Below are 25,100 nucleotides of genomic sequence, written 5' to 3' on the forward strand. Positions count from 1 at the left end.
TATGTAACCACCAAAGTACATGCTTAATGACCTAGTGAAGTGAGCTTAAGCCGCCTCCCAGACACCTGTGACGAAGACCATCGCGGGAAAGCTCTGGGGTAGGCAACTCGATTTCACGAAAGCGGACACCAACGCTCTACCCAGAGGCCCGAGCGTCGTCTAACGTTTCCATTGGCCCTTTCGGCCTTCACTCAGCTGCTAGCAACGCAGTCTTCCCTAGCGCATGCGCGCAATCTGCTTCCGGCCTGCGAGCTCGGTGTTCCGCTTGTTGTGGACCGGGTGGGTTTCCTAATCTGGTTTCGTCTGCCTGGTTCATCTGTGTGCAATGGCTCCGGACTCGGATCCCTTCCCTGAAGGGCCGCTCTTAAAGCTGCTACCCTTAGACGCTAGAGACCGGGGCACCCAGCGCTGCCGCCTGGGCCCGGCCGCCCTCCACGCCCTGGGCGCGCGCTTGGGCTCGGCAGTGAAGATCTCGCTACCCGACGGCGGCTCCTGCCTCTGCACTGCCTGGCCTCGGCGGGACGGAGCGGACGGCTTTGTGCAGCTGGACCCGCTGTGCGCGAGCCCCGGGGCGGCGGTCGGGGCGTCGAGATCCCGGAGGAGTCTCAGCCTGAATCGCCTCCTCCTAGTGCCCTGTCCGCCCCTGCGGCGCGTCGCCGTGTGGCCGGTGTTGCGAGAGCAGGCAGGCGCGCCCGGTGCCCGGAATACAGCCGCGGTGCTGGAGGCGGCGCAGGAGCTGCTGAGAAACCGACCGATCTCCCTGGGCCACGTGGTGGTCGCTCCGCCAGGCGCTCCTGGCCCGGTGGCTGCCTTGCACATCGTCGGCGGGACGCCCAGTCCCGATCCCGCTGGGCTGGTCACCCCTCGTACCCGCGTCAGCCTTGGCGGGGAGCCTCCGTCGGAAGCCCAGCCGCAGCCCGAGGTGCCCCTGGGAGGTCTTTCGGAGGCGGCCGACTCGCTGCGGGAGCTCCTCCGCCTCCCGCTCCGCTACCCCCGCGCCCTGGCCGCGCTGGGCTTAGCGGTGCCTCGCGGGGTGCTCCTGGCGGGGCCCCCCGGAGTGGGCAAGACCCAGCTGGTGCGGGCCGTGGCGCGCGAGGCGGGCGCGGAGCTGCTGGCAGTCAGCGCCCCGGCGCTGCAGGGTTCCCGGCCTGGGGAGACGGAGGAGAACGTGCGGCGGGTCTTCCAGCGCGCCCGGGAACTGGCCAGCCGCGGACCCAGCCTCCTCTTCCTGGACGAGATAGACGCCTTGTGTCCCCGGCGGGGCGGTCGGGCACCCGAGAGCCGCGTAGTGGCCCAGGTGTTGACGCTGCTGGACGGCGCCAGTGGGGACCGCGAGGTCTTGGTTGTGGGAGCCACTAACCGGCCGGACGCTCTAGACCCAGCGCTGCGTAGACCCGGGAGATTTGACCGAGAGGTGAATGGGCTTGGCGGGTTTGCCCACTGGCGGTGGAACCTCCGCCGCTTCTGGCGCCAGTTGGCTGCCCCGGAGGCGTTTGCCTCTTAGGTTTGAGCATCGGTGAAGTTGGAGTGGGGGCTCTTTGCAATGCAGAGAACACGTTCTCTGCCGATATATGATCTGTGAGTCAGGACCTGTATTTCCCCAGAGTCAAATTGTCAGGACCTGTGAGTCAGGATCTGAGAGTCAGGACCTATGTTTCTCCAGAGTCTAATTGTTTTGGGAAGCGAGGTGTCCATTACAGGTTAATTTTGTTGTGCAGGTCCTATAATCAGTAATGTTAATTCTTAAGAGAATTTTGGTCACCTACAAGCGTGTTAAACTCATTTTTTGGAATGAGAATTTAAAGAAGAAGGATAGCCTCAAGAAGTAAGTGTGTTGAAATAAAAAGGGAGAAGGTGGGGAAGAACTAAATTGAAGCAGGCATTAACTCTTCTGGATTTATTCATTCCTTGTCATAACACCAGCATCCTATTCCACAATTGAGGAGGTACCCACAACTGCTCCCTGAGTTGTCAGGGAGGTTGAATATTCAGAGCTGTCCTATTTTAAGCTTTGGTCCTAAATTGACTTGAATGCTAAAGAATAGTTTGAAATTTAGTGACTGATATTTCTATTTTGTGATAGGATTCAAAAGAGAAATGATAATTACACTCTTTTAGCTTAGTTAGTTCAGGACTTGAGTGGATTTCTTCCTTGCACTATCTAGTACCTGTGTCCTTAAGGGCAGGGACCTAGCTATCTATACCTGGCTTCTAGAACTTTGTGTGTTCTTAAAAATAACAAAAACTTGTTAAATGACATAGAATTTTCATTGTGCAACTTTCCAGCCAGTGTTACTCCTCTGGAATATTAGGATTTTCGTATATTCAGAATCTAAAGTATACGTAAAGTGCACGGTACTAGTTCCAAAATGGTTCACTAAATTGTCGTACATGTTTGTCAGGATAAAAAACATATTATTATTTTGGCCGGGCGCGGTGGCTCACGCCTGCAATCTCAGCACTTTGGGAGGCTGAGGTGGGTGGATCACCTGAGGTCAGGAGTTCGAGACCAGCCTGGCCAAGATGGTGAAACCCCGTCTCTGCTAAAAATACAAAAAATAAGCCGGGCATGGTGGCACATGCCTGTAGTTCCAGCTACTCTGGAGGCTGAGGCACCAGAATCACTTGAACCAGGAGGTGGAGGTTGCAGTGAGCTGAGATGGTGCCCACTGCACTCCAGACTGGGCAGCAGAGTGAAACTGTGTCTCAAAAAAAAAAAAAAAGAAAGAAAAAAAATATATATATATATGTATACACACACATATATAAAATTTTTTTGGAAGTAATTCTTTTTTAATCTATTTTTATTGATACATAATTGTGCATGTTTTGGGGTACATGTGATATTTTGGTACATGCATACAATTTGTAATTATCAAATCAGGGTGCTTAGGATATCCATCACCTCAAACATTTATCATTTCTTATCTGAGTGTTGGGAATATTTCAGATTCTCTCTAGTAGCTATTTTGAAATATACGAGAAATTATTGTTAACTATAGTCACCCTACTACGCTATCAAACATTACACGTATTCCTTCTACCTAACTGTATGTTTGTACCCATGAGCCAACCTCTCTTCATCCCCTCACCCCCAACCCTTCCCAGTGTCTGGTTGCTGTCATTCTGCTGTCTACCTCCATCCATGAGATCAACTTTAAAAATAATATATTTTAAACTATATACTTCTTCTTTTTTTTTTTTTGCTTTGCATATAGGTGGTCATTGGGACTCCCACACTTAAACAAAGAAAGGAAATTCTGCAAGTGATTACCTCAAAGATGCCCATCTCCAGTCATGTTGATTTGGGCCTTCTTGCAGAAATGACAGTTGGCTATGTTGGTGCCGACCTGACAGCACTCTGTAGGGAGGCTGCCATGCATGCCCTCCTTCATAGTGAGAAGGTAAGAAGTGTTAATTTATGAACATCTATGTTAATCTATTATTGTAACAGATTAATTTGGGGGTTAAAAAAAGTGGTGAGTACAGTTTCCTTAGAACATTTGATAGCTTCCACAGCTGTTGCTTATACATTTTACATCTCAACTCTATATAAATAGTATATGGTTGAGGGTGGGGATAAAGGGCTGAGTCCTCTGGGTCTACTGAGTGAATTTGTTCCCTACTTTTATAGTAACTCCCTAGTGCTGAAGCCCAGGGCAGCCAAGAAATAGTGTGGCCCCAGAAGAATCAAAGAGTTTTTTTAATTTGAATTTTTTTATTTTGAGGCAATTTCAGACTTAGAAGTTACAAAAATAGTACAAAGAGTTTCCATATACCCTTCTCCTAGATTCTCCAAATGTAACATTTGCCACATTTGCTTTATCATTCTCTCTTCATGTGTATTTCCTTATATATATACATATATATAATGAAATATTTGAGCATATACTACATCCATGATGCCCCTTTACCCTCGAAAACGTAAGTGTATATTTCTGAAAAACAAGGACTTTAACCACAGTACGATGATCAAGCTGAGAAAATTAACACAGACATAATACTTGTACTTAACCTAAATAGGCCTTAATCTAGAATCATACTTCAGGCTTTCTTCTATGAAATCATAACTTTTTAAGAGTCAGTTATTCTGTAGAATATTCGTCAGTTTGGGTTTGACTAATGTTTCTTCATGATTCAATTCAGGTTTTGCATTTTGGGCAGGAATATAATGGAAATGATCCTGTGTCTTTCTCATTGCATCTGTTAGGCAGCACATGATATGTTTCTGTTCTATCACTGGTGAAGTTAACTTTGATTTCTTGGTTAAGGTGGTGTCTGTGAGATTTCTCCATTGTCAAGATACCATTTTTCCCTTTGTTATTAATAAGTATCTAGTGGGAGAAATAAGCTTTTCTAACCTAGGAGAAGATTGGGCACTTGGAATTGTATTTAAATTTGTCCTTGATCTGCAGGTCTGTAATTCATGACTATTTCCTAACAATATTTAAGATATTAGATTAAATATAATACTTTTCAACATTGTTGGTTGGAAAATCCAGTATTTTGTATATAATAAATAGTCCTGAATCCTTAAACCCATTCAGGAAAAAACTGATTTCAGCAGGCTAAGGATTCTGAAACAGAGTTTTCAATCTCATTTGTAACATCAAAATTGTCTTTTCATCTTAAACTGCAAAAGAATGATTTATTATCCTAAATTTTGAAAAACCTTTTTACCTAAATAATTTATACCTTGCCTCACTTCCTTTCGTTTATTTCTACAGTTACACCGAAGGTGGGGAGGAGTTATGTGATCTTCTAGTTGATCTTTTAAGTCTTCATCTTGTAGGTTTAGACGAAAACTACTTGAAGTTTTAAAGTTCTGTGTGTAAAGATGTGAGAATAGATGTCTTTTGAGGGAGACAATAAGTAAGCAGGAGATGGGAAGGGAGATTTACATTCAGGATTTCCTCTGCTTTGAAGTTCCAGGTTTGACCATAAGCACCTCTGACTTAGGTGGACCAGTCAGCTGCTGTCGTCCCAGGGTGGAGCCCACTGCTACTTCAGGAGGGGCCTGCTCAGGTGTAGTTACCACAGGTGATGGCTGAGTTCAGAAACAACCCAGGGGAAGTGGAAGGAAGAAAGGCAAAAAGCATGGAGGGACAGACAACTGGGAAGGTACTGGCTCCATCTTTTATTCTTTCCCCCACCAGCTGAGGGGCTGCTGCTACCTCTACCTGTACCAGGGCAGATAAGGGATACCTTACACTTTGTTAAACTTTTTGTGAAGTATTCCTATTAAAGGATTAGAACTATAGTTTAACACTCAGACACACACAGAGGGGAAAGAATGTATAAGCCCAAAGAATCAAGTAAAATAATGTATACACACATGATCTTGAACTATAAATGAGATTTTCAAATATTAGTTCGTGTTACCTAAAGATTAGTTAATATTTGGACATCAGACACCTAACATACTATCAGCCAGTTAAAAAGGCTTTTTTTTTAAAGTATATAATAGGGTTATTCATGAGAAATGAAGATAGAAAATTATAAAGAACTGCCTACCTGAAATCTCACTTTCCAGAGATGACAATTGTTAACACTTTTGGGAAAATACTTTACAGAATAGCTCTATACATACAGATTCACTTAACATCAGTTTACAAATAAGAAAAGACAGTTTGTTTTTGAAAACGGGAATTTGTGGACAACTAGATGTTTAGAATTGGATATAAGAGGGCAAATACTTTAATAAATACAGTACAGATATTTTTGATAAAATTTTCAGGACTTTTTAACTAACAAAAAAAAATGTGTTTCACTAGAATGATCAAGGAGAATGTAAAGAGTCTCCAAAATATAACCTGAGAGTGAAGATGACTTTTCTAGGCATAACATAAACCTTAATAGCCAAAAAAGAGATTATTTGCTGAGTTGACCATTTGGGGGTGGCAAAACAATACTATAAAGTAGTCAGACTAGGAAAAATACTTTTAGTCCAATTTCCTTGATAGGGAATGAACAAATCTTACAAATCAGTAAGAAAAGACCAACAGTCCAAGAGAAAATGGATAATGGGGTATGAACAGGTAGTTGACAATAAAAGGAATGACAATAAATATGAAAGATCTTCAACCTTGATTTCTTCTAAAATTATTGTCTTTATTTTGAAATAATTAAAACTTATAGGAAAGTTACAAGATAGTTACAAAGAACTTCCACTAAACCCTTTATCCAAATTCGCCAATTTTTAACTTTTTGCCAAATAAGCTTTATCATTCTCTTTTGCTCTCCTTGCTCCCTCTCCTCTTCTCTTTCTCTCTCTCTCTCTCTCTGTCATCTCCATATATATGTATTTATATGCACATAGTATTTATTTATTTTGGACTATTTGAGAGAATGGGTTGCATATATCATGACACTTTATCCCTTAACATTTTAATGTCTATTTCCTAAGAACAGAAATGTTCCCATATGTCACCACAGTATGGTGATGTATAGTGTTGTGTCCTTAGAGCCTCACATGTAGAGGCACAGAGTGTACATTGGTTCCTCATTGGTGATGCTAACTTTTATCAACTAGTTCAGGCAGTGCGCAATTTCTCCACTGTGGAACTGCTATTTTTGCCTTTGCCACTAATGAGAAATCTGTGGGGAGACACTTTGAGATATCCTGCTCCTCATCAAACTTTCAGGCTGGGCACAGTGGCTTACACCTGTAGTCCCAGCTGCTCAGGAGGCTGAGATAGAATGATCACTTGAGCCCAGGTGTTCGAGGCTCAATGAGCTGTTGCCTCAATGCCACTGCACTCCAGCCTGGGCAGCGGAGCAAGACCCTGTCTCATAAGTGAATAAACTTTTACTCCCCTCAACATAGCATCCAATTCTTGCTCATAACAGCCTTTACTATCATGATTGCAAGACAGGCGATTTTTTAAATTCCAATATTCCCTCTACCTCATTTTGAATTGAAGAAATTTAGTTAACACAGTAATGAATGAGTACCGGTTCTTCCTGTCATATTGGCAGACATTTAAGAGTTTGGAAATGGGCCAGGTGTGGTGGCTCACACCTATAATCCCAGCACTTTGGGAGGCTGAGATGGGTGGGTCAGTTGAGGTCAGGAGTTCAAGACCAGCCTGGCCAACATGGGGAAACCCCGTCTCTGCTAAAAATACAAAAATTAGCCAGGTGTGGTGGCGCATGCCTATAAATCCCAGCTACTCGGTAGGCTGAGGCACGAGAATCATTTGAACCCAGGAGGCGGAGGCTGCAGGGAGCCAAGATCACAGCACTGCACTCCAACCTGGGTGACAGAGCGAGACCCCGCCAAAAAAAAAAAAAAAAGAGTTTGGTAATGTCTGTACTGGAGAGGTGTGGAGAGAACACAGCTTCATATTATCGGAGAAGAATGAATTGTTGCAGCTTCCTTAGAGGACAATTTGGTAATAGCTGTCAAAATTGTATATGTGTGTACTTGTAAACCCAGTAATTCTACTTTGAGGAAATTATTACATAAAATACTTGAACATGAGTTTGAACATGGTGGCTCATGCCTGTAATCCCAGCACTTTGGGAGGCTGAGGTGGGAGGATCGCTCGAGCCCATGAGTTCCAGACCAGCCTGGGCAACATAGGGAGACCGCATCTCTACAAAAAAAAAATATATATTTTTTTAATTAGCCAGGCTGGTGGCACATACCTGTAGTTCTAGCTACTCTGGAGGGTGAGGTGCAAGGATTACTTGAGCCTGGGAGACTGCAGTGAGCTATAACATCACTGCATTCCAGCCTGGGTAACAGAGTGAGACCCTGTCTCAAAATAAACAAATACTTGAACATGAGCACAAAGACTTTTTCAGTTGCAGCTTTGTTTTTAATATCTAAAGACTGGGGATGACCTAACGTTTGTCAGAAAGGTGTAGTTGGGGTAAATTCAGTAGTGTATTATGGAATTGTCAAAAAGAATGACGTAGAACTGTATTAGTTGACATGAAAAGATCTCTAAGATAGGTGAAAGAAGAAAAGTACAGGCTGATATAGTATGGTTCCATTTGTGTATCTGTTTAAAAGGATATATGTATGCTTACTATCATAACATAATGGAAAAATACACAAACTCTTGACATCTTTCGGGGAAGAATTACTGGCGGGAATTGGCAGGGAGACATTTAATTCTTTGTACTATGTATATAAATTGTTTTTATAATGATAACAAAATAACTTTACAAATCCAAAAGAAGATTTTAAAAACAAATTGTGCTATAAAAAAAGACCAACCTAATTTTTGGTTTGATTTTGCTTTTTTGGGTGTATTTCTTCAGAACCAGGACAATCCTGTGATTGATGAAATAGACTTCCTTGAAGCTTTTAAAAATATTCAGCCCTCATCGTTTCGAAGCGTCATTGGATTAATGGATATCAAGCCTGTTGACTGGGAGGAGATTGGTGGCCTTGAAGATGTAAAACTGAAGTTAAAACAGGTAAGACAGATAATCTACTTAATCCAGTAGGATATTACAGATTAACATTCTGTGCATTTATGATGACAACATACTGCGCTGAAACTGCTCTTGCTCCTATCACTAATGTGATCCTAACATCTAAATCCAATGATTGCTTTTCAGTCCTTATTTAATTGGACTTCTGTGGATGTCTAAACTGGTTTTTATAATTTCCCACCTTGACCCTCTCTTTGTTTTTGCTTTAAAGAGTTTATAACCTAAGGCTGGGTGTGGTGGCTTATGTCTATAATCCCAGCACTTTGGGAGGCCAAGGGAGGAGGATTGCTTGAGTTCAGGAGTTCAAAACCAGCCTGGGCAACATAGCAAGCCCTTGTCGCTATTTAAAAAAAAATAAGTTTATAATCTAAGGCTGGGCGCAGTGGCTCATACCTATAATCTCAGCATTTTAGGAGGTTGAGGTGGGTGGATCACCTGAGGTCAGGAGTTCAAGACCAGCCTGGCCAACATGGTGAAACTCCGTCTCTACTAAAAATACAAAAATTAGCTGGGCATGCTGGCAGGTGCCCATAATCCCAGCTACTCGGAAGGCTGAGGCAGGAGAATCACTTGAACCCGGGAGGCAGAGGTTGCAGTGAGCCAAGATCCCACCACTGCACGACAGCCTGGGCAACAGAGAAACCATGTCGGGGGGGAAAAAGGTGTATAACCTATAGTCTTAGCACTTTAGAAGGCCGAGACAGGAGGATCTCTTGAGGCCAAGAGTTCAAGACCAGACTGGGCAACAAAGTAAGACTCCCCATCTCTATTTAAAAAAATTATTTTGACACATGTTTGCTCTGTCACCCAGGCTGGAGTATTGTGTCACAAACACAGCTCACTGCACCCTTGAACTCCTGGGCTCAAGCAGTCCTTCTGCCTCAGTGCCCCACCAAGTAGCTGGGACTACAGGTGCATACCACCACACCTGGCTAATTTTTAAATTTTTTGTAGAGATAGAGTCCCACTGTGCTACTCAAGCTGGCCTTGAACTCCTGGGCTTAAACAGTCCTCCAACTCGGCCTCCTAAAATGGTGGGATTATAGTCATGAGCCACCATTCCTGGCCTACAAAAAAATTTTTAAAATTAGCCAGGTGTGGTAGCACGTGCTTATGGTCCTAGCTACTCAGGAGGATCACTTGAGGCTTGACCCCAGGAGACCCAGGAGATCGAGGCTGCAGTGAGCTATGATTGCACCACTGCACTGCAGCTTGGGCAACAGAGCGAGATCCTGTGTCTTTAAAAAAAAAATTAAAAAACAATTTTGACTGGGCATGGTGGCTTACACCTGTAATCCCAGCACTTTGGGAGGCCGAGGCAGGCAGATCACCTGAGGTCAGGAATTAGAAACCAACCTGGCTGACATGGAGAAACCCCGTTTCTACTAAAAATGCAAAAAATTAGCCAGGTGTGGTGGTGCATGCCTGTAATCCCAGCTACTCAGGAGGCTGAGGCAGGAGAATCGCTTGAACCCGGGAGGTGGAGGTTGCAGTGAGCCAAGACCACGCCATTGTACTCCAGCTTGAGCAACAAAAGTGAAACTCCATCTCAAAAAAACAAAAACAATTTATAGGCCGGGCGTGGTGGCTCACAACAGTAATCCCAGCACTTTGGGAGGCCGAGGCAGGAGGATCACGAGGGCAGGAGTTCAAGACCAGCCTGGCCAACATGGTGAAACCCTGTCTCTACTAAAAATACAAAAATCAGCCAGGTGTGGTGGCGCAAGCCTGTAATCCCAACTACTGGGAAGGCTGAGGCAGGAGAATCGCTTCAACCTAAGAGGCTGAGGTTGCAGTGAGCTGAGGTTGCACCACTGCACTCTAGCCTGGGACAGAGTGAGACTCCGTCTCAAAAAAAAAAAAAAAAATTATAATCTAAAACGGGGGTCAACAGATTTCTGTAGAGAGAGCCACATAGTCAATGTTTTAAGCTTTGTGATCCACAGTCTCTGTCATAACCACTCACCTCTGCCATTGTAGCACCAAAGCAGCTGTAGACCATATGTAAATTAGTAATTGTATTCTGATAAAAGTATAGACACTGAAATTATATAATTTTCACATGTCAGAAAATATTCTTTTGATTTTTTTTCAAGCATTTACAAATGTAAAAACTATTCTTAGTTTGGGCTGTACCAAATAAAGGTGGAAGGCCTTAGTTTGCCTGGATCTCTGATCTATAAGACGTTAAATGGACGCAGTACAGGGACTGGTAAAAGCACAAAATTGAAATGAACAATATGGCTACCTGATAGTGGATTTCACAGCGGAAGCTGTGGGACGCAACTCTTCAGATCCTCTCACCTGCGTTACAGTTTCAGATATTGATTTTGCCAGTTCGCCTACATGTGATCCTGCCCTAATGAACTAGGTTTCTCTAACCACACACATAACAGACTGATATATAAGTAATAATTATAATTTATTCATCTTAACCAGGAGATCTATCTCCAGTGAACCCTAGAATTTTTGAGTCCATGGATAAGAGCATTTATAATATGCGCCAATATTTTTTATGCATTGTCTCATTTAATCTTCACAAGATGCATGAGAGAAATTAGCCACACCTTCCTGTTGGAAGCACTCTGTTTCCTTAGCTTTGAGACATTAAGCTTTTCTGCCTTTCTGGCCACCCTCTCCCCTCCCTTAAATGTTAGTGCTCAAGAGGCTCCCAGAGTCCTCCTCTTGTTGGAGCTGTGGGTGATTTTATGATGATCTTGATGTCCACAGCATCCCTGAAAACTGTTGACTCAGAAATCTGTGTATCTAGAGTAGACATTTCTTCTGATCATCAGAACTGCTTCACTGCCTGCCTACTGGATAACCCCGGGGATGTCAAACTCAGCATGTAAAAAGTTCAGCTAGTCAGCTCTGCCCCCACACTTGGATTTCCTACCTCGGTTAATACAGCCAGCCACCCCATCCCCTAAGTCAGAAATCTGTCTTCTAAAGGCATAGCATCAGAACTTTGTCCCTATGTAAAGTACAATTCTGTTTTATGTTTCAAATATCCATCCCTTCCACACCATCTTCACTGCTTGTGACACTCCAGCCTTATTATTTTTGTAGGCTGAATCATTGCAAGAAACTTGTAGCTGGTCTCCCTGCCTCTAGTTTAATTTCCTTCCAGTCCATTCTCCATACTGCTTCCTCAGTGCAGACTAAAGCTTTCAAGGCCTGTTGTGATCTGACTCCTACCTCCACTTCAACACCATTGCTCCTTGCTGGTGCTCTTGAATTACATTGTCTGGGGTCAGTATTGGTTCTGCCACCTCATTAGCAGTAAGACCTAGGCAAATTACTTAACTTTTTTTAAGCCCGAGTTTTTGTGCATCTGTAAAATAATGATTAAAGTGGTTAAAAACCATTTACCTTAAAGGTAATGAGGACTCATTCATTATTCGGTTTACTGTTACTGAGTGCCTCCTTTGGGTAGGTGTCATTCTAGCTGCTGGGGATTTTGAGGTGAGCTTTGCTTACGTTCTAGCAGAGCAGAATGACAAACCCAACGTGGAAAAATAATAATAGTGAATATGTGCTTTAAAAGTAAAGGATGGGCAGTAGCATAGAGAGTGAGTAGGAGGAGGGGGTTCCGCTTTAACCAGGTGGTTAGGAAAGACCACTCCAAGGAATTGACACCTGCGCTGAGACCTGAGTGATGAGGGATAGCCACACGAAGATCTTGGGGAACGTTCAGGCAGAGAGAAAAGCAAGGAAAGGCTCTGAGATGGGAACAAACTAAGTGTTTAGGAGACAGTCAGATTATATAAGGCCTTGTCAGCTGTGGTGAGTAAGGAGTTTGGATTTGGATTTTATTCTAGTTCTAATAGTAAATCATTGAAGGATTTTAAACAGGAAGTGGTATCACCTGACTCAAATGATAAGATCTCTGCAGTGTGGAGAATGGACTGTTTCCAGCTCATAATAGGAGGCTGAGAATTGTTAAATGAAGAAATGAATTTACTGGATGATTTGACATTTTATTATTATACTAAAACAACTCTTCTTGTGTACTTTCAGAGCATTGAGTGGCCTCTGAAATTCCCTTGGGAATTTGTTAGAATGGGCCTGACACAACCAAAGGGAGTTCTCCTCTATGGGCCCCCTGGATGTGCTAAAACCACTCTGGTGAGGGCCCTGGCCACAAGCTGTCACTGCTCTTTCGTTTCAGTGAGTGGAGCTGATCTGTTTTCACCGTTTGTTGGAGATTCAGAAAAAGTGTTGTCTCAGGTTTGTTTATTTCCCCATATGTTTAAATTTACTTTTGAATTTTTATTTCATTTCTTATGGACAAACCTTTTTAAAAATATTACTAGTGTTTTTTCCAGTTAAAAAATTTATACGTTTATTGAAAAATTTAGAAAATATAGGAAAGTGTAAATATGAAATCCTTCATAATCCTCCTACCTACTGTTAACATTTTGGTGAATTTCCTTTGTCTTTTTTTCTGTTTTAAATAAAATCAAAGGTAGGTTTTATATATCTATAGCTTTATCCTGCTTTTTTAAACTTAATATTACTACTTTTGAAATTTATAGTATTCTTTGAAAATATGGTTTTTAACTCTTACATAATACTCCATTGTTTCTTGTTTTATTTACTCATTCCCCAATTCATAGACATTCAGAATCTTTTTTATATCTATTTTAAAAATTATAAATAGTGGCCAGGCATGGTGGCTTATGCATGTAATCCCAGCACTTTGGGAGGCCAAGGCGGGTGAATAACTTTAGGCCAGGAGTTCAAGACCAGCCTGGCCAACGTGGCAAAACCCCGTCTCTACTAAAAATACAAAAAAATTAAGTGGACGTGGTAGCGCACCCTATAATCTCAGCTACTCGAGAGACTGAGGCACAAGAATTGCTTGAGCCTGGGAGGCAGAAGTTGCAGTGAGCTGAAATCGCATCACTACGCTCCAAACTGAGCAACAGAGCAAGACTGTCTCAAAAAAAAAAAAAAAAAAAAAAAACAGGATTATAAATAGTAATATCACATGACTAATGTATAACATATAGCTTTTTAATATTTTTTTCCTAACAAAAGATATTTCGACAAGCAAGAGCAAGCACTCCAGCAATTTTGTTTTTGGATGAAATTGATTCAATCTTGGGAGCTCGCTCAGCCAGCAAGACAGGATGTGATGTTCAAGAACGAGTTCTTTCTGTTCTCCTGAATGAATTAGATGGTGTTGGACTTAAGACAATAGAGAGAAGAGGAAGTAAATCAAGTCAACAGGGTAAATACAAGGAGCTGAAAAAATGAAGAGGTATTTATTAGCCAGAATGCACCTAAAATCCAGGCCAACATTAAATATAATGCATATATGCTATAGCTTTGCCTATGCTGAATTCATCTCATAGAAGGATTTATATAATTTCAGTTTGACTTTGTTAGGACTTTTAGAGCTAATAAAAATTGTGATTTGGCTAGGAAAGGTGAGGTACATTTTATAATAAATTATCTTAAATATAAGAATGTGAATTTTATTTTTCCTAAGAATGAGAAATATAATTTTACTTATTGCTAATAGAGAAGGCAGTTTATTCTTGTTTGCATGTCCTAAAAACCAGTATTCATTTCTTTCTAAAAATGTTTATGTAGGCTGGGCACAGTGGCACACGCCTGTAATCCCAGCACTTTGGGAGGCCAAGACAGAAGGGTTGCTTGAGGCCAGGAGTTTGAGACTAGCCTGGCCAACATAGCAAGGCCCCATATCTGAATGAACGAATGAATGAATGAAAAAGGAGATTATTATTTCCAATAGTCTTAGTAATGGAACATTTCCAGTTTTCTTGAGGAATGAGTTTCTTTGGTTTTAATGAATTAAAATGGCCTTTGGAAGTCCCCTCCCTCTTTCTGAGTCTCTTCTCCAGATGAGTTTGGTATCCTTAAATTGTCCCTGATACTTTTTGTTTTATTCCTCTCTCGTTCTCATTCTTTTCCTATTTTAAAAATTGTCATATGGAGTTGCATACACTCCTTAGGAATATGTCACACTAGAATTAGGAGGTATCCACGAGGTTATCTAATCAAATCATTTCAAAATGTAGGAATTCCTTCTATAGCATCTGACAGGTATTCACCCAGCATCTGCTAAAATACTTGCAAATATAGGGAACTTTGTCCTTTGAGGGATTATGTCACTGGAGAGCTGCCTGATTATTCAACAAATGATTTTGAATGCTTAGTATATGTAAAGCCTTTCTCTGTCTGCTTTTAGACGTTTCTTTATCCAGGATTTGCGCACCTGCAACTTAGATTGTCATTTCAAAGAAAAATAAAAGGTCGAGTAAATCTTCTTCTTTAGGGATGTGAGAGTCAAGACTTTCTGTAGCCATATATCTCCACCGGTTGGTCATATGTATCTGTCTTTTTAAGTAGCCTGTTTAAGGTGTAAGCCTTCATTGGAGGCTCAGGTGCACTCAAGTCACCAGATGAGTGTTCTCCCCTTTGGGATAAGGCTTTTCATAGGTTCTCATATGGAGAATGTCTCTTAGCTACTCCCTTAGCCATGCACACAAAGTAGCTCTTCGGTTAATGATTTGTTTCTGGGATATCTTGATATCAAGAAGCTGGTCTGGAAAGCGGATGTAAGCATTCTGGTCCCAAGAAAAGGATATCCCTATTTGAATTTAAATAGACCTTCTGATTTATAATTTTTAGAAAACTTATTAACAACTGATTGACATTACTTTGTGTTGTGTGTTTGCCCTCAGAGTTTCAAGAAGTTTTTAACCGAAGTGTCATGATTGTTGCAGCAACAAATAGACCTGATGTGTTAGATACTGCTTTGTTACGACCTGGAAGATTAGATAAGATCATCTATATCCCACCTCCAGATCACAAGGTAGTCATTTACACATTTACTCTGTGTGAGCTCAGCAGAATTGAATTCCAACTTGGATATAGGTGTCCATGGTGTTCTACTTACCCTGGGTTCCACCTTCTTCCTTGCCTGGTGGCCTTTCATGACATCATAATTTTGATCTGCCTTTGTTGGATACTCTGATCTTGTTCACAGAGAAACATAAGCCTAAATATATGGTGGTTATTTTTTGTGTTGTGGCAGACTCTAAATACTGAGTCTACTCAGCATTATTTTGCAACTAGAGTGGAGGAATCCTAAAGTGTTAAAAGGGCTTTGAAGATTGAGTCAGCATCCTTATCGTACAGTGCAGAAATCTGAAATTACAGAGATTATGCAGTGTATCGTGGTCAACCAGTAAATTTGTTGTCCGTAAAGTACGGTGCAGAAATCTGAGATTACAGAGATTATGCAGTGTATCATGGTCAACCAGTACATTTTTTGTCGTTAACATCCAGAGCCACTGACAGGGAGGGTGAAAGGCACAGAGTGAATTTTTTTGTTCCTTGGGCTTTTATCAAGTTTTGAAGGGATAGAAAAATAAAATTTAATATCTATTATACCTTTAAGTTGTATCTGATAATTCATGTATTTGCTTCTTAAGCCATGTCTGATAGTATTATTTGTACCCAAGAGAGAGATTTAGCCGGGCGTGGTGGCTCACATCTGTAATCCCAGCACTTTGGGAGGCCAAGGCGGGTAGATCACCAGAGGTCAGGAGTTTGAGACTAGCCTGGCCAACATGGTGAAACCCCATCTCTACTAAAAATACAAAAATTAGCTGGATGTGGTGGCAGGCGCCTGTAATCCCAGCTACTTGGGAGGCTGAGACAGGAGAATCACTTGAACCCAGGAGGTGGAGGTTGTAGTGAGCCAAGATCGTGCCAGTGTACTCCAGCCTGGGTGACAGAGCAAGACTCCATCTCAAAAAAAAAAAAAAAAAAAAGATTCATAAGTTTTTTATGATGTCGTTATTTTTACCATTGTCATATAAGCCATTGATGACTTAGTCTTTCTAACCCCTATATATATTTTCTCGGTGATGTGAAAGGAAACTCAAGCTAAAAATATTTTAATAAATCATTGTGTCAAACATAAATGTTATAAGATTTAAAATACTGTTTTTTATTTTGTTCCAGGGCAGGCTTTCTATTTTAAAAGTCTGTACAAAAACCATGCCAATAGGGCCTGATGTCTCCTTAGAAAACCTCGCAGCAGAAACCTGTTTTTTTTCTGGAGCTGATCTTAGAAACCTCTGCACAGAAGTAAGTTAATTATTGAAGAAATTTGTGGTTCAAAACATTTCTGCATCTTTTCAAATCTTCATTCACTCAGCAGTATTTACTAAAAGCCTGTGTGGTACCATGCGATGTGAAACAGACAGATGTGGCCCCATCCCTCACACAGCTTATTGTAAGTGTGGGGTGGTGAGGAGGGTGGTGCAGAGAGGCAAATCTTAATACTGAGTTGGCAATTGAAAATATGTAGTGAGTTGCGGAAGTAGAGGGTACTGTGGGAGCACCTAGGAAAGACACCAGCCCAGATTTGGCACATCAGAGAAGGCTTTCTGAGAAAGGAGATGTATAAACTGAAATTGGAAGGACAAATCGGGAGTTAGCCAGCTAAGAAGGGAAGGGGGAATGTTTGAGGTGGAGAGAATAAAATGTGCAAAGGATTGAAGATAAGAGATGGTGTGACATTATTGAATCTTAGAGTGGAGAATGGCAAGAAATAAAGCGAAAGAAGTGGGCTAGGCGTGGTGGCTCGCGCCTGTGATCCCAGCATTTTGGGAGGCCAAGGCGAGAGGATTGCTTTAGCCCAGGAGTTTAAGATCAGCCTGGGTAATACAGTGAGACGCCATCTCTAGAAAAAATAAAAAATTAGTCGAATGTGGTGTTAGTCCCAGCTACGTGGGGGACTAGTAGTCCCAGCTACTTGGGAGGGGGAGATGGGAGGATTGCTTGAGCCTGGGAAGCGAAGGTTGCAGTAAGATGAGATCGTGCCACTGCACTCCAGCCTGGGTGACAGAGTGAGACTCTGTCTCTTAGGAAAAAAAAAAAGCTGAAGGAGTAGACAATGGCCAGGACACACAGGTCCTTCTAAACCACTCTAAGATACCCTTTTTCGTAAACTTTTACTAAATATAACATTCAGAAAAATGCACGGATCATAAGGGTACAGTTCATTGAATTAAAGTGATCACATTTTTATAATCACTACTTATGTCAAGAAATAGAACATTATAAACACCCCAGAATCTTCCTTCGGGCCCTTTCCCAACCTCTGTCACCTACCTTCTTCCAAAAGAGAACTATTGGCTGGGCTTAGTGACTCATGCCTGTAATCCCAGCATTTTGTTGGGGCCAAGGCAGGAGGATCATCTGAGCCCAGGAGTTGAGACCAACCTGGGCAACATGGGGAGACCCTGTCTGTACAAAAACTTTAAAAAAATTGTCCCGGCTACTCAGGAGGCTGAGGTGGGAGGATCACTTGAGCCTGGAGGTCAAGGCTGTAGTGAGCCATGATTGTGTCACTGTACTTCTGCCTGGGTGACAGAGCAAGACTCTGTCCCCCCCCCAAAAAAAAACAAAACAAAAGGGAACCACTCTCCTGACTAACAACAGTGGGGATTAGTTTTGTCTGCTTTTGAACTTTATATGAATGGAAGCATGTGGCATATGTTATTTTCTGTCGGTTCTTTAACCCAAAAAAATTTATCCATAGTTTTGTGTGTAGCATAGTTTATAATATTCTAGTATATGAATATTCTACATTTGTTTATCCATTCTTTTATTTTGGAATATCTGGGTTTCTACTTTTTTGCTATTATGAGTTATGCTGCTGTGAACAGCCTTGTACATGTCTCTTAGTTCCCGTGTCTATTTATGTCTATTTGTAAACATAGTTAGCTACAAGGAGAATTGCTGGGTCATAGGGTATGTGTTTGATCTATTCCTTTATAATCAGTGCTGGCTGAAGACTCTTCCCTACTTAACGATCAGGAAGATAGTCTCTCATCTTTAAAAATACATATGGGTTCATAAAATATATATTAATCTGCAACTTGCCTTTTCTTTCTTCCCATTTAATGCTTTCTTTTTTCCCATTAATGTAAAGAGGTTATGGTCTGCAAAGTGGATTTCTAATCACCTTATTTAACTTTTTAGCATAATGTTTTTAGTGACATGAAAATTAGAATCCTATGAAGTGAGGCTGAGATCTCCATTCAGAGTTTAAAGTATTACCATATATTGTTTAAAAAGAAAAAGAAAAGAGGCCAGGCGCTGTGGCTCACGCCTGTAATCCCAGCACTTTGGGAGGCTGAAGCAGGTGGATCATGAGGTCAGGAGTTCAAGATGAGCCCGGCCAACATGGTGAAACCCTGTCTCTACTAAAAACACAAAAATTAGTTGGGCGTGGTGGCAGCCTCCTGTAATCCCAGCTACTTGGGAGGCTGAGGCAGGAGAATTGCTTGAAACCAGAAGACGGAGGTTGCAGTGAGTCCAGATCGTGCCACTGCACTCCAGCCTGGGCAATAAGAGCGAAACTCCATCTCAAAGAAAAAAAAGCAAAAGAAAAGAAGTTGTTTTCTATTGCTTGTCTCTTAATAGGCTGCTTTGCTGGCTCTGCAAGAAAATGGACTAGACGCAACTACAGTGAAACAAGAGCACTTTCTAAAATCACTTAAGACTGTAAAACCGTCGTTAAGTCGCAAGGACTTGGCTTTATATGAAAACTTATTTAAGAAAGAAGGATTTTCTAACGTGGAAGGTATTTAAAAATCACCTTAAACTCTTGTTCAGTTGTTCACATTAATTGAAATGTGAACTTGCCTGTCGTTTGCAACTTCACACTTTTAGAATTTGTGTTTATATTTCCTGTAAGTGAATAAATAAAACAAAACAAAACAAAAAAAACTTGTGCCTGATAAGCTAAGGCTCATTTATTTTTAAAAGGCATATTAAATAAAATACTGTAATTTAGGAAGAAAGTGTGTGTGTGTTGATTTTGTTGTAAGGGGTGGTTGGTTTTGGGTGATTGCTTTTTTATTAAACCCTGAAATAATTTCATACTTACAGAAAAGTTGCAAAAATAGTACAAAGAATTTTTATGTGCTCAAACCCAGATTCACTAATCTTTAACATTTTGCCACATTTGCTTTCTCTGTCTTCCCCACCCCTTGTACATATACACATACATACATTTTTTTTTGAGTGGTTTGAGAATAGATTATATACATAATGTCCCTTTCCCCCCTTAATACTTGAGTGTGTATTTGTTACAAATAAGGTTATTATATGACCAAATTCAGCAAATTTAATACTGACACAGTATTTTAATCTATCATCCAGTGAATTTCATGTATGGTCACAATAACGTCCTATATGGTAATTTTCCCCATTACAGGATCCAGTCTAGGATCACACATTTCATTTAGTCACCATGTCTCTTTAGCCTCTTAACTTGAAACAGTTTCTCAATCTTTCTTGACCCTGACATTTTTGAAGAGTATAGACCAATTATTTTATTGAGCAGTTCATTCCTGGACTTGTAGTTGATGTTTTATCATGGTAGATTCAGGTTATGTATTACCAATCGAGCACTACATAGGGGCATTGTATTCTCAGAGTATCACAGCTGAAGGCACATGACATCTGTACCTTCTTGATAATGTTAATTTTGATCATTTGTTTGCAGTATTGTCTGGTTTCTCCACTATACTGCTATTTTTCGTTTTGTAGTTGTAAGTAGTTAAAAGTTTTTAAAGAGACAGGTTACATGTACATTTCTATTTTCATTTATTACAGAATAATTTAGAATACTAGAAAATACAGAAACATAAAAAAACCCTTTAGTGTTTAACCTTCCAGTCCTTCATGCATGTGTAGATAATTTTTAAAACCAGAAAGGAATGATACTGCACAACTCTTGTTCTTCTCACCTAACAATATCTGGTAAACATCTTACTAGGCCATTCTCCACCCACAAGGTGCTAAGTTGGGTGCTGGAACGTCCAGTGAACAAGGCAGGCATCAGACAAATTGTCAGTGAATTAATTACAATGGTCAGAAGTGCTTCAAAAGAAGTAGAGGGTACGATGAGAGACTACTGCATGAAATGTATGAAGTCATAAAACGTTAAGCAGTTATTGGAAAGTTTCCTATTTCTGAGTGCAGCCAGGACTATTGGGAATAATTAAAGAAAAAACCTGATTTGTAGGTATAAAATATTCAATTAAAATAACACACTGACCTTTGCTTTTGAGTAATATGAAAATACCTAGAAAGCTTACTGGAATTCTTACTATACATTTTCTTTGTTGGTTATTAATCTTATTGAACAAGGCAGCCATCCTGCGCCTGACAAACCCTGGCCTGAACCCCTTAACTCAGACATCTAGCTGTGGGCCCCTGTTCTTTTCCAGAAAGTTTCTAGTAGGCTGGTAATTTAGCAACCATGCTTGTTCAAGGCTGAGCTGATTTGAAGATGTCTTTTTAAATTGTAGTTAAAGTCAGTCCTCCTCATCTGTGGGTTCCACATGGGCAGATTCAGCCAACCGTGTGGGTTGAAAATACTTGAAAAAACAAACAAAAACAATACAACAATAAAAAATAGGCCAGGCGTGATGTCTCACACCTATAATCCCAGCACTTTGGAAGGCCGAGGCGGGCAGATCACCTGAGGTCAGGAGTTCAAGACCAACCTGGTCACCATGGTAAAAACCCATCTCTACTAAAAATACAAAAAATTAGCTGGGGCATGGTGGTGTGGGTCTGTAATCCCAGCTACTCTGGGACTCAGGTGGGCCCCAGAATTGCTTGAACCCAGGAGGCAGAGGTTGCAGTGAGCCAAAATCACACCACTGCACTCTAGCCTGGGCGACCAAGCAAGACTGTTTCAAATAAATAAATACAAATTTTTAAAAATCACAAATAAAATACAATAGTGTAACAATTACTTGCATAGCATTTATATTATACTAGGTATTATGAGTAATTTAGAGATTTTTTTTTAAAGTATAACCAGGAGGACGTGTGTAGGCAACCTGCATATACTATACCATTTTATATCAGGGACTTGAGTATTCATGGATTTTGGTGTCTGAGAGGGGTCCTGGAACCGATTCCCTGCAGATATAGAGGGATGACTGTAACTTCTCAACAGAACATTGGAAGCTTCCTGAGCATAAAGACTATGTGTCTCTTCTCACTGAAATGCTCAATAGATGACAAAATGAGATCAAGAATTTCTTTGATCCTGTTTGAATCTGATTTTAGAATGGCTCTGGGCAACTTCCAAAAGCTGTATTCTTGATCTGCGAGAAAATTAAAACACCAGCCTCTGAACACCTTCTCTCTGGTATACTGGGAAGTATAAACAGTTTTCCCTATAAACTGAACTCAAACTGCTTTCTGGGCCACATTATTGCTTAAGGCTGACTAACCTTAAACAACATAGAACATCCCTGGAACCTCCAAAATTCAGCAAATCCAGTGCTATAAGCCTGGTCATAAGGCAGCCACTGAAGGATGAGGTGTCAGGATTAACACATCCATCATCAGGAACAGGGAGAAAGAATGTCAACAAAAAATATTTAATAATGAAATTTCTATTTTTCTCAGAAAAGCCTGAGCTGGACTGATTAAATTCCTGGCCAGGCATGGTGGCTCACGCCTGTAATCCCAGCACTTTGGGAGGCCGAGGCGGGTGGATCACCTCACCTGACTCAGGCTGGTCAGGAGTTTGAGACCACCCTGGCCAACATGGTGAAACCCCGTCTCTACTAAAAAAAAAAAAATAGCTGGGCGTAATGGCTCACGCCTGTAATCCTGGCAACTCGGGAGGCTGAGGCAAGAGGATTGCTTGAACCCGGGAGGCAGAGGTTTCAGTAAGCCAAGATCGCACCACTGTACTCCAGCCTGGGCGACAGATCGAGACTCCATCCTAAAAAAAAAAAAAAAAAAAAATCTAAATTCCTGGGGTATGAACCAAGCAGCCATGTCTCCATGCCCCTGCAAGCCTGAGTGGCAGTAGCTAAAGAAAGGCTCTACAAGTTGCTGGTAACTGGAGGTGGGTGGGGAAGACCCCCCAAGGGATTATGGGCTCTGGGGCAGCCACAGAGGGTGATGCTGGTGAGTGTCCTGAGTGGGCTGCTTTGGGGGCTGCCAGGGTCTGAAGGGCTGGGAGCTGTGCCTGTTTCTCATCCTGGTCACCCGGGCAGTACTGGCCTGGCGGTGCCTTCTGGGCACCCTGGCCAGTACACAGGGCTTGGGGGCAGGGAGGACCCTAATTTCATGTCTATCCTCTGGTTGCTGGTGGTGAGGCTATGAATTCCATTACATTTTGGAGTGGGAAGTGTTCTTATTGCTAAAGAACTGAATGACAAACTTCTTTTCTGGGGTCTTGCCTTCACAACCTCAGGCAAAAGGGCAGAAAATCTGAAGGTTCTTAAGTCACATACAGTTGACCCTTGAACAACACAAGTTTAAACTCCTTGGGTCCACTTATAATTAATTATTTTTTAGATGGAGTCTCACTCTGTCGCCCGGGCTAGAGTGCAGTGGCACCATCTCGACTCACTGCAAACTCTGCCTCCCGGGTTCAAATGATTCTCCTGCCTCAGCCTCCTGAGTAGCTGGGATTACAGGCACCTGCCACCACACCCGGCTAATTTTTCTATTTTTAGTAGAGACGGGGTTTCACCATGTTGGCCAGGCCGGTCTCGAACTCCTGACCTCAGGTGATCAGCCTCTTGGCCTCCCAAAGTGCTGGGATTTGCTTGGGTCCACTTATATGTGAATTTTCTTCCACCTCTGCCACACTGAAGCAGTGAACCAACCCCTCCTCTTCTTCCTCCTTCTCAGCCTACTCAATTTGAAGAGATGGAGACCTTTCTGATGACTCACTTCTGCTTAATGAATAGAAATATATTTTCTCGGCCAGGCCCGGTGGCTCATGCCTGTAATCCCAGCTACTTGGGAAGCTGAGGCAGGAGAATCGCTTGAACTTAGGAGGCGGAGGTTGTAGTGAGCTGACATCGTCCCACTGCACTCCAGCCCAGGCGACAGAGCAAGACTCCGTCTCAAAAAAAAAAAGTGATATTTTCTTTTTATGATTTTCTTCATAACATTTTTATTTTCTCTTGCTTGCTTTATTGTAAGAACTTTACCTATATAAAAAGCAAAATATGTGTTAGTCAACTGTTTAGATTATCAGTAAGGCTTCTGGTCAACACTGGATTATTAGTAGTTAAATATTGGGGGAGTCAAAAGTTATATGCAGATTTCTGACTATGTGGAGAGCAGGGGTGTGTAAGTTCCCCTAATCCCCAAGTTGTTCAAGGGTCAACTGTACTTGTTTTGGTGACAGTTTTTTATTGTTGTTTTTTTAAGAAACAGGATTTTGGGCCGGGCGCAGTGGCTCACGTCTATAATCCCAGCACTTTGGGAGGCCGAGGCGGGTGGATCACTTGAGGTCAGGAGTTTGAGACCAGCCTGGCCAACGTGGTGAAACCCCGTCTTTACTAAAAGTACAAAAAAAAAAAAAAAATAGCTGGGTGTGGTGACACATGCCTGTTAGTCCCAGCTACTTGAGAGGCTGAGGCAGGAGAATGGCTTGAACCCGGGAGGTGGAGGTTGCCGTGAGCTGAGATCACCCCACTGCACTCCAGCCTGGACAACAGAGCAAGACTCCATCTCAGAAAAGAAAGAAAGAAAGAAAGAAATAGGGTTTTGCTCTGTTGCCCAGGCTGGAGTGCAGTGGCACAATCATAACTCACTGTAACCTCAAGCTCCTGTGCTCAAGCAATCCTCTCGCCTCAGCCTCCCAAGTAGCTAGGACTACAGACCCACATCACCATACCCAGCTAATTATTAAAATTTTTTGTAGACTGGGTGCAGTGGCTCATGCCTGTAATCCCAGCACTTTGGGAGGCCGAGGTAGGTGGATCACCTGAGGTCAGGAGTTCGAAACTAGCCTGGCCAACATGGTAAAACCCTTTCTGTACTAAAAATACAAAAAATTAGTTGGGCGTGATGGGCCTGTGATCCCAGCTACTCAGGAGGCTGAGGCAGGAGAATTGCTTGAACCTGGGAGGCGGAGGTTGCAGTGGGCTGAGATTGCACCATTGCACTCCAGCCTGGGCAACAAGAGTGAAACTCTGTCTCAAAAAAAAAATAAAATTTGTAGAGTCTGGCTATGTTATCTAGGCTGGTCTCAAATTCCTGGCCTTGAGTGATCCTCCCACCTCTGCCTCCGAAAGTGCTGGAATTGCAGGCCTGAGCCACGGCACCTGGCCAACAGAATTTATTGAGTAAATAATTCAAAATTGCTGCATTTGCCTTAATATTATTAATTGTAAAATATAAATGAGTCACCCAAAGCACAGTGTTATAATTCTTGAATCAGGGAAAGACCAAACTACATATTGACTTTGATATCTCAAAAGCTTGATATACCCAGGCATTATGAAAAGGAAGAAAAGTGTGGCTTTCTGGGTTTAGTTTTTATTGCTGCAAATAGGAATAAGATCTTAAAGGTTATATGGGCAAATTATATCTGTAACTAACTACCTATAATTTGTGAATTTTAAAAATGTTTTATTTTAAATATTTCCAAACATACATAAAAAGAAGAGTACAACAAACCCACACATACCTATCACCTACGTTAAATAATTATTATTTTGTAAAATATTCCTAATTTGTTTTTTAGTTGAAGTGTTTTTGTTTCTGTTTTTTTTTGAGATGGAGTTTTGCTCTTGTTGCCCACGCTGGAGTGCGATGGT

At 41.8% G+C, this 25,100-nt stretch overlaps 1 protein-coding gene across 2 annotated transcripts; it reads left to right on the top strand.

Moving 5' to 3' along the window:
• Positions 1-230: 230 nt before the first annotated feature.
• Positions 231-19,307, top strand: AFG2B (AFG2 AAA ATPase homolog B). Of its 2 annotated transcripts, XM_034938705.3 has the most exons (8): positions 231-1,414; positions 3,219-3,404; positions 8,272-8,430; positions 12,469-12,678; positions 13,492-13,684; positions 15,165-15,295; positions 16,453-16,578; positions 18,925-19,307. In XM_034938705.3, the coding sequence occupies exons 1-8, from the start codon at positions 326-328 to the stop codon at positions 19,090-19,092; spliced, it is 2,262 nt and encodes a 753-aa protein (XP_034794596.1). In that variant the 5' UTR covers positions 231-325; the 3' UTR covers positions 19,093-19,307. The 2 variants fall into 2 exon arrangements, with proteins under 2 accessions (XP_034794596.1, XP_054954368.1); XM_055098393.2 differs by lacking the exons at positions 16,453-16,578; positions 18,925-19,307 and having other exon boundaries at positions 13,492-13,714; positions 15,165-15,296.
• The last annotated feature ends 5,793 nt before the right edge of the window (positions 19,308-25,100 follow it).

The sequence above is a fragment of the Pan paniscus genome, chromosome 16, assembly GCF_029289425.2.
Source record: "Pan paniscus chromosome 16, NHGRI_mPanPan1-v2.0_pri, whole genome shotgun sequence".
In the NCBI taxonomy this organism is placed as follows: domain Eukaryota; kingdom Metazoa; phylum Chordata; class Mammalia; order Primates; family Hominidae; genus Pan; species Pan paniscus.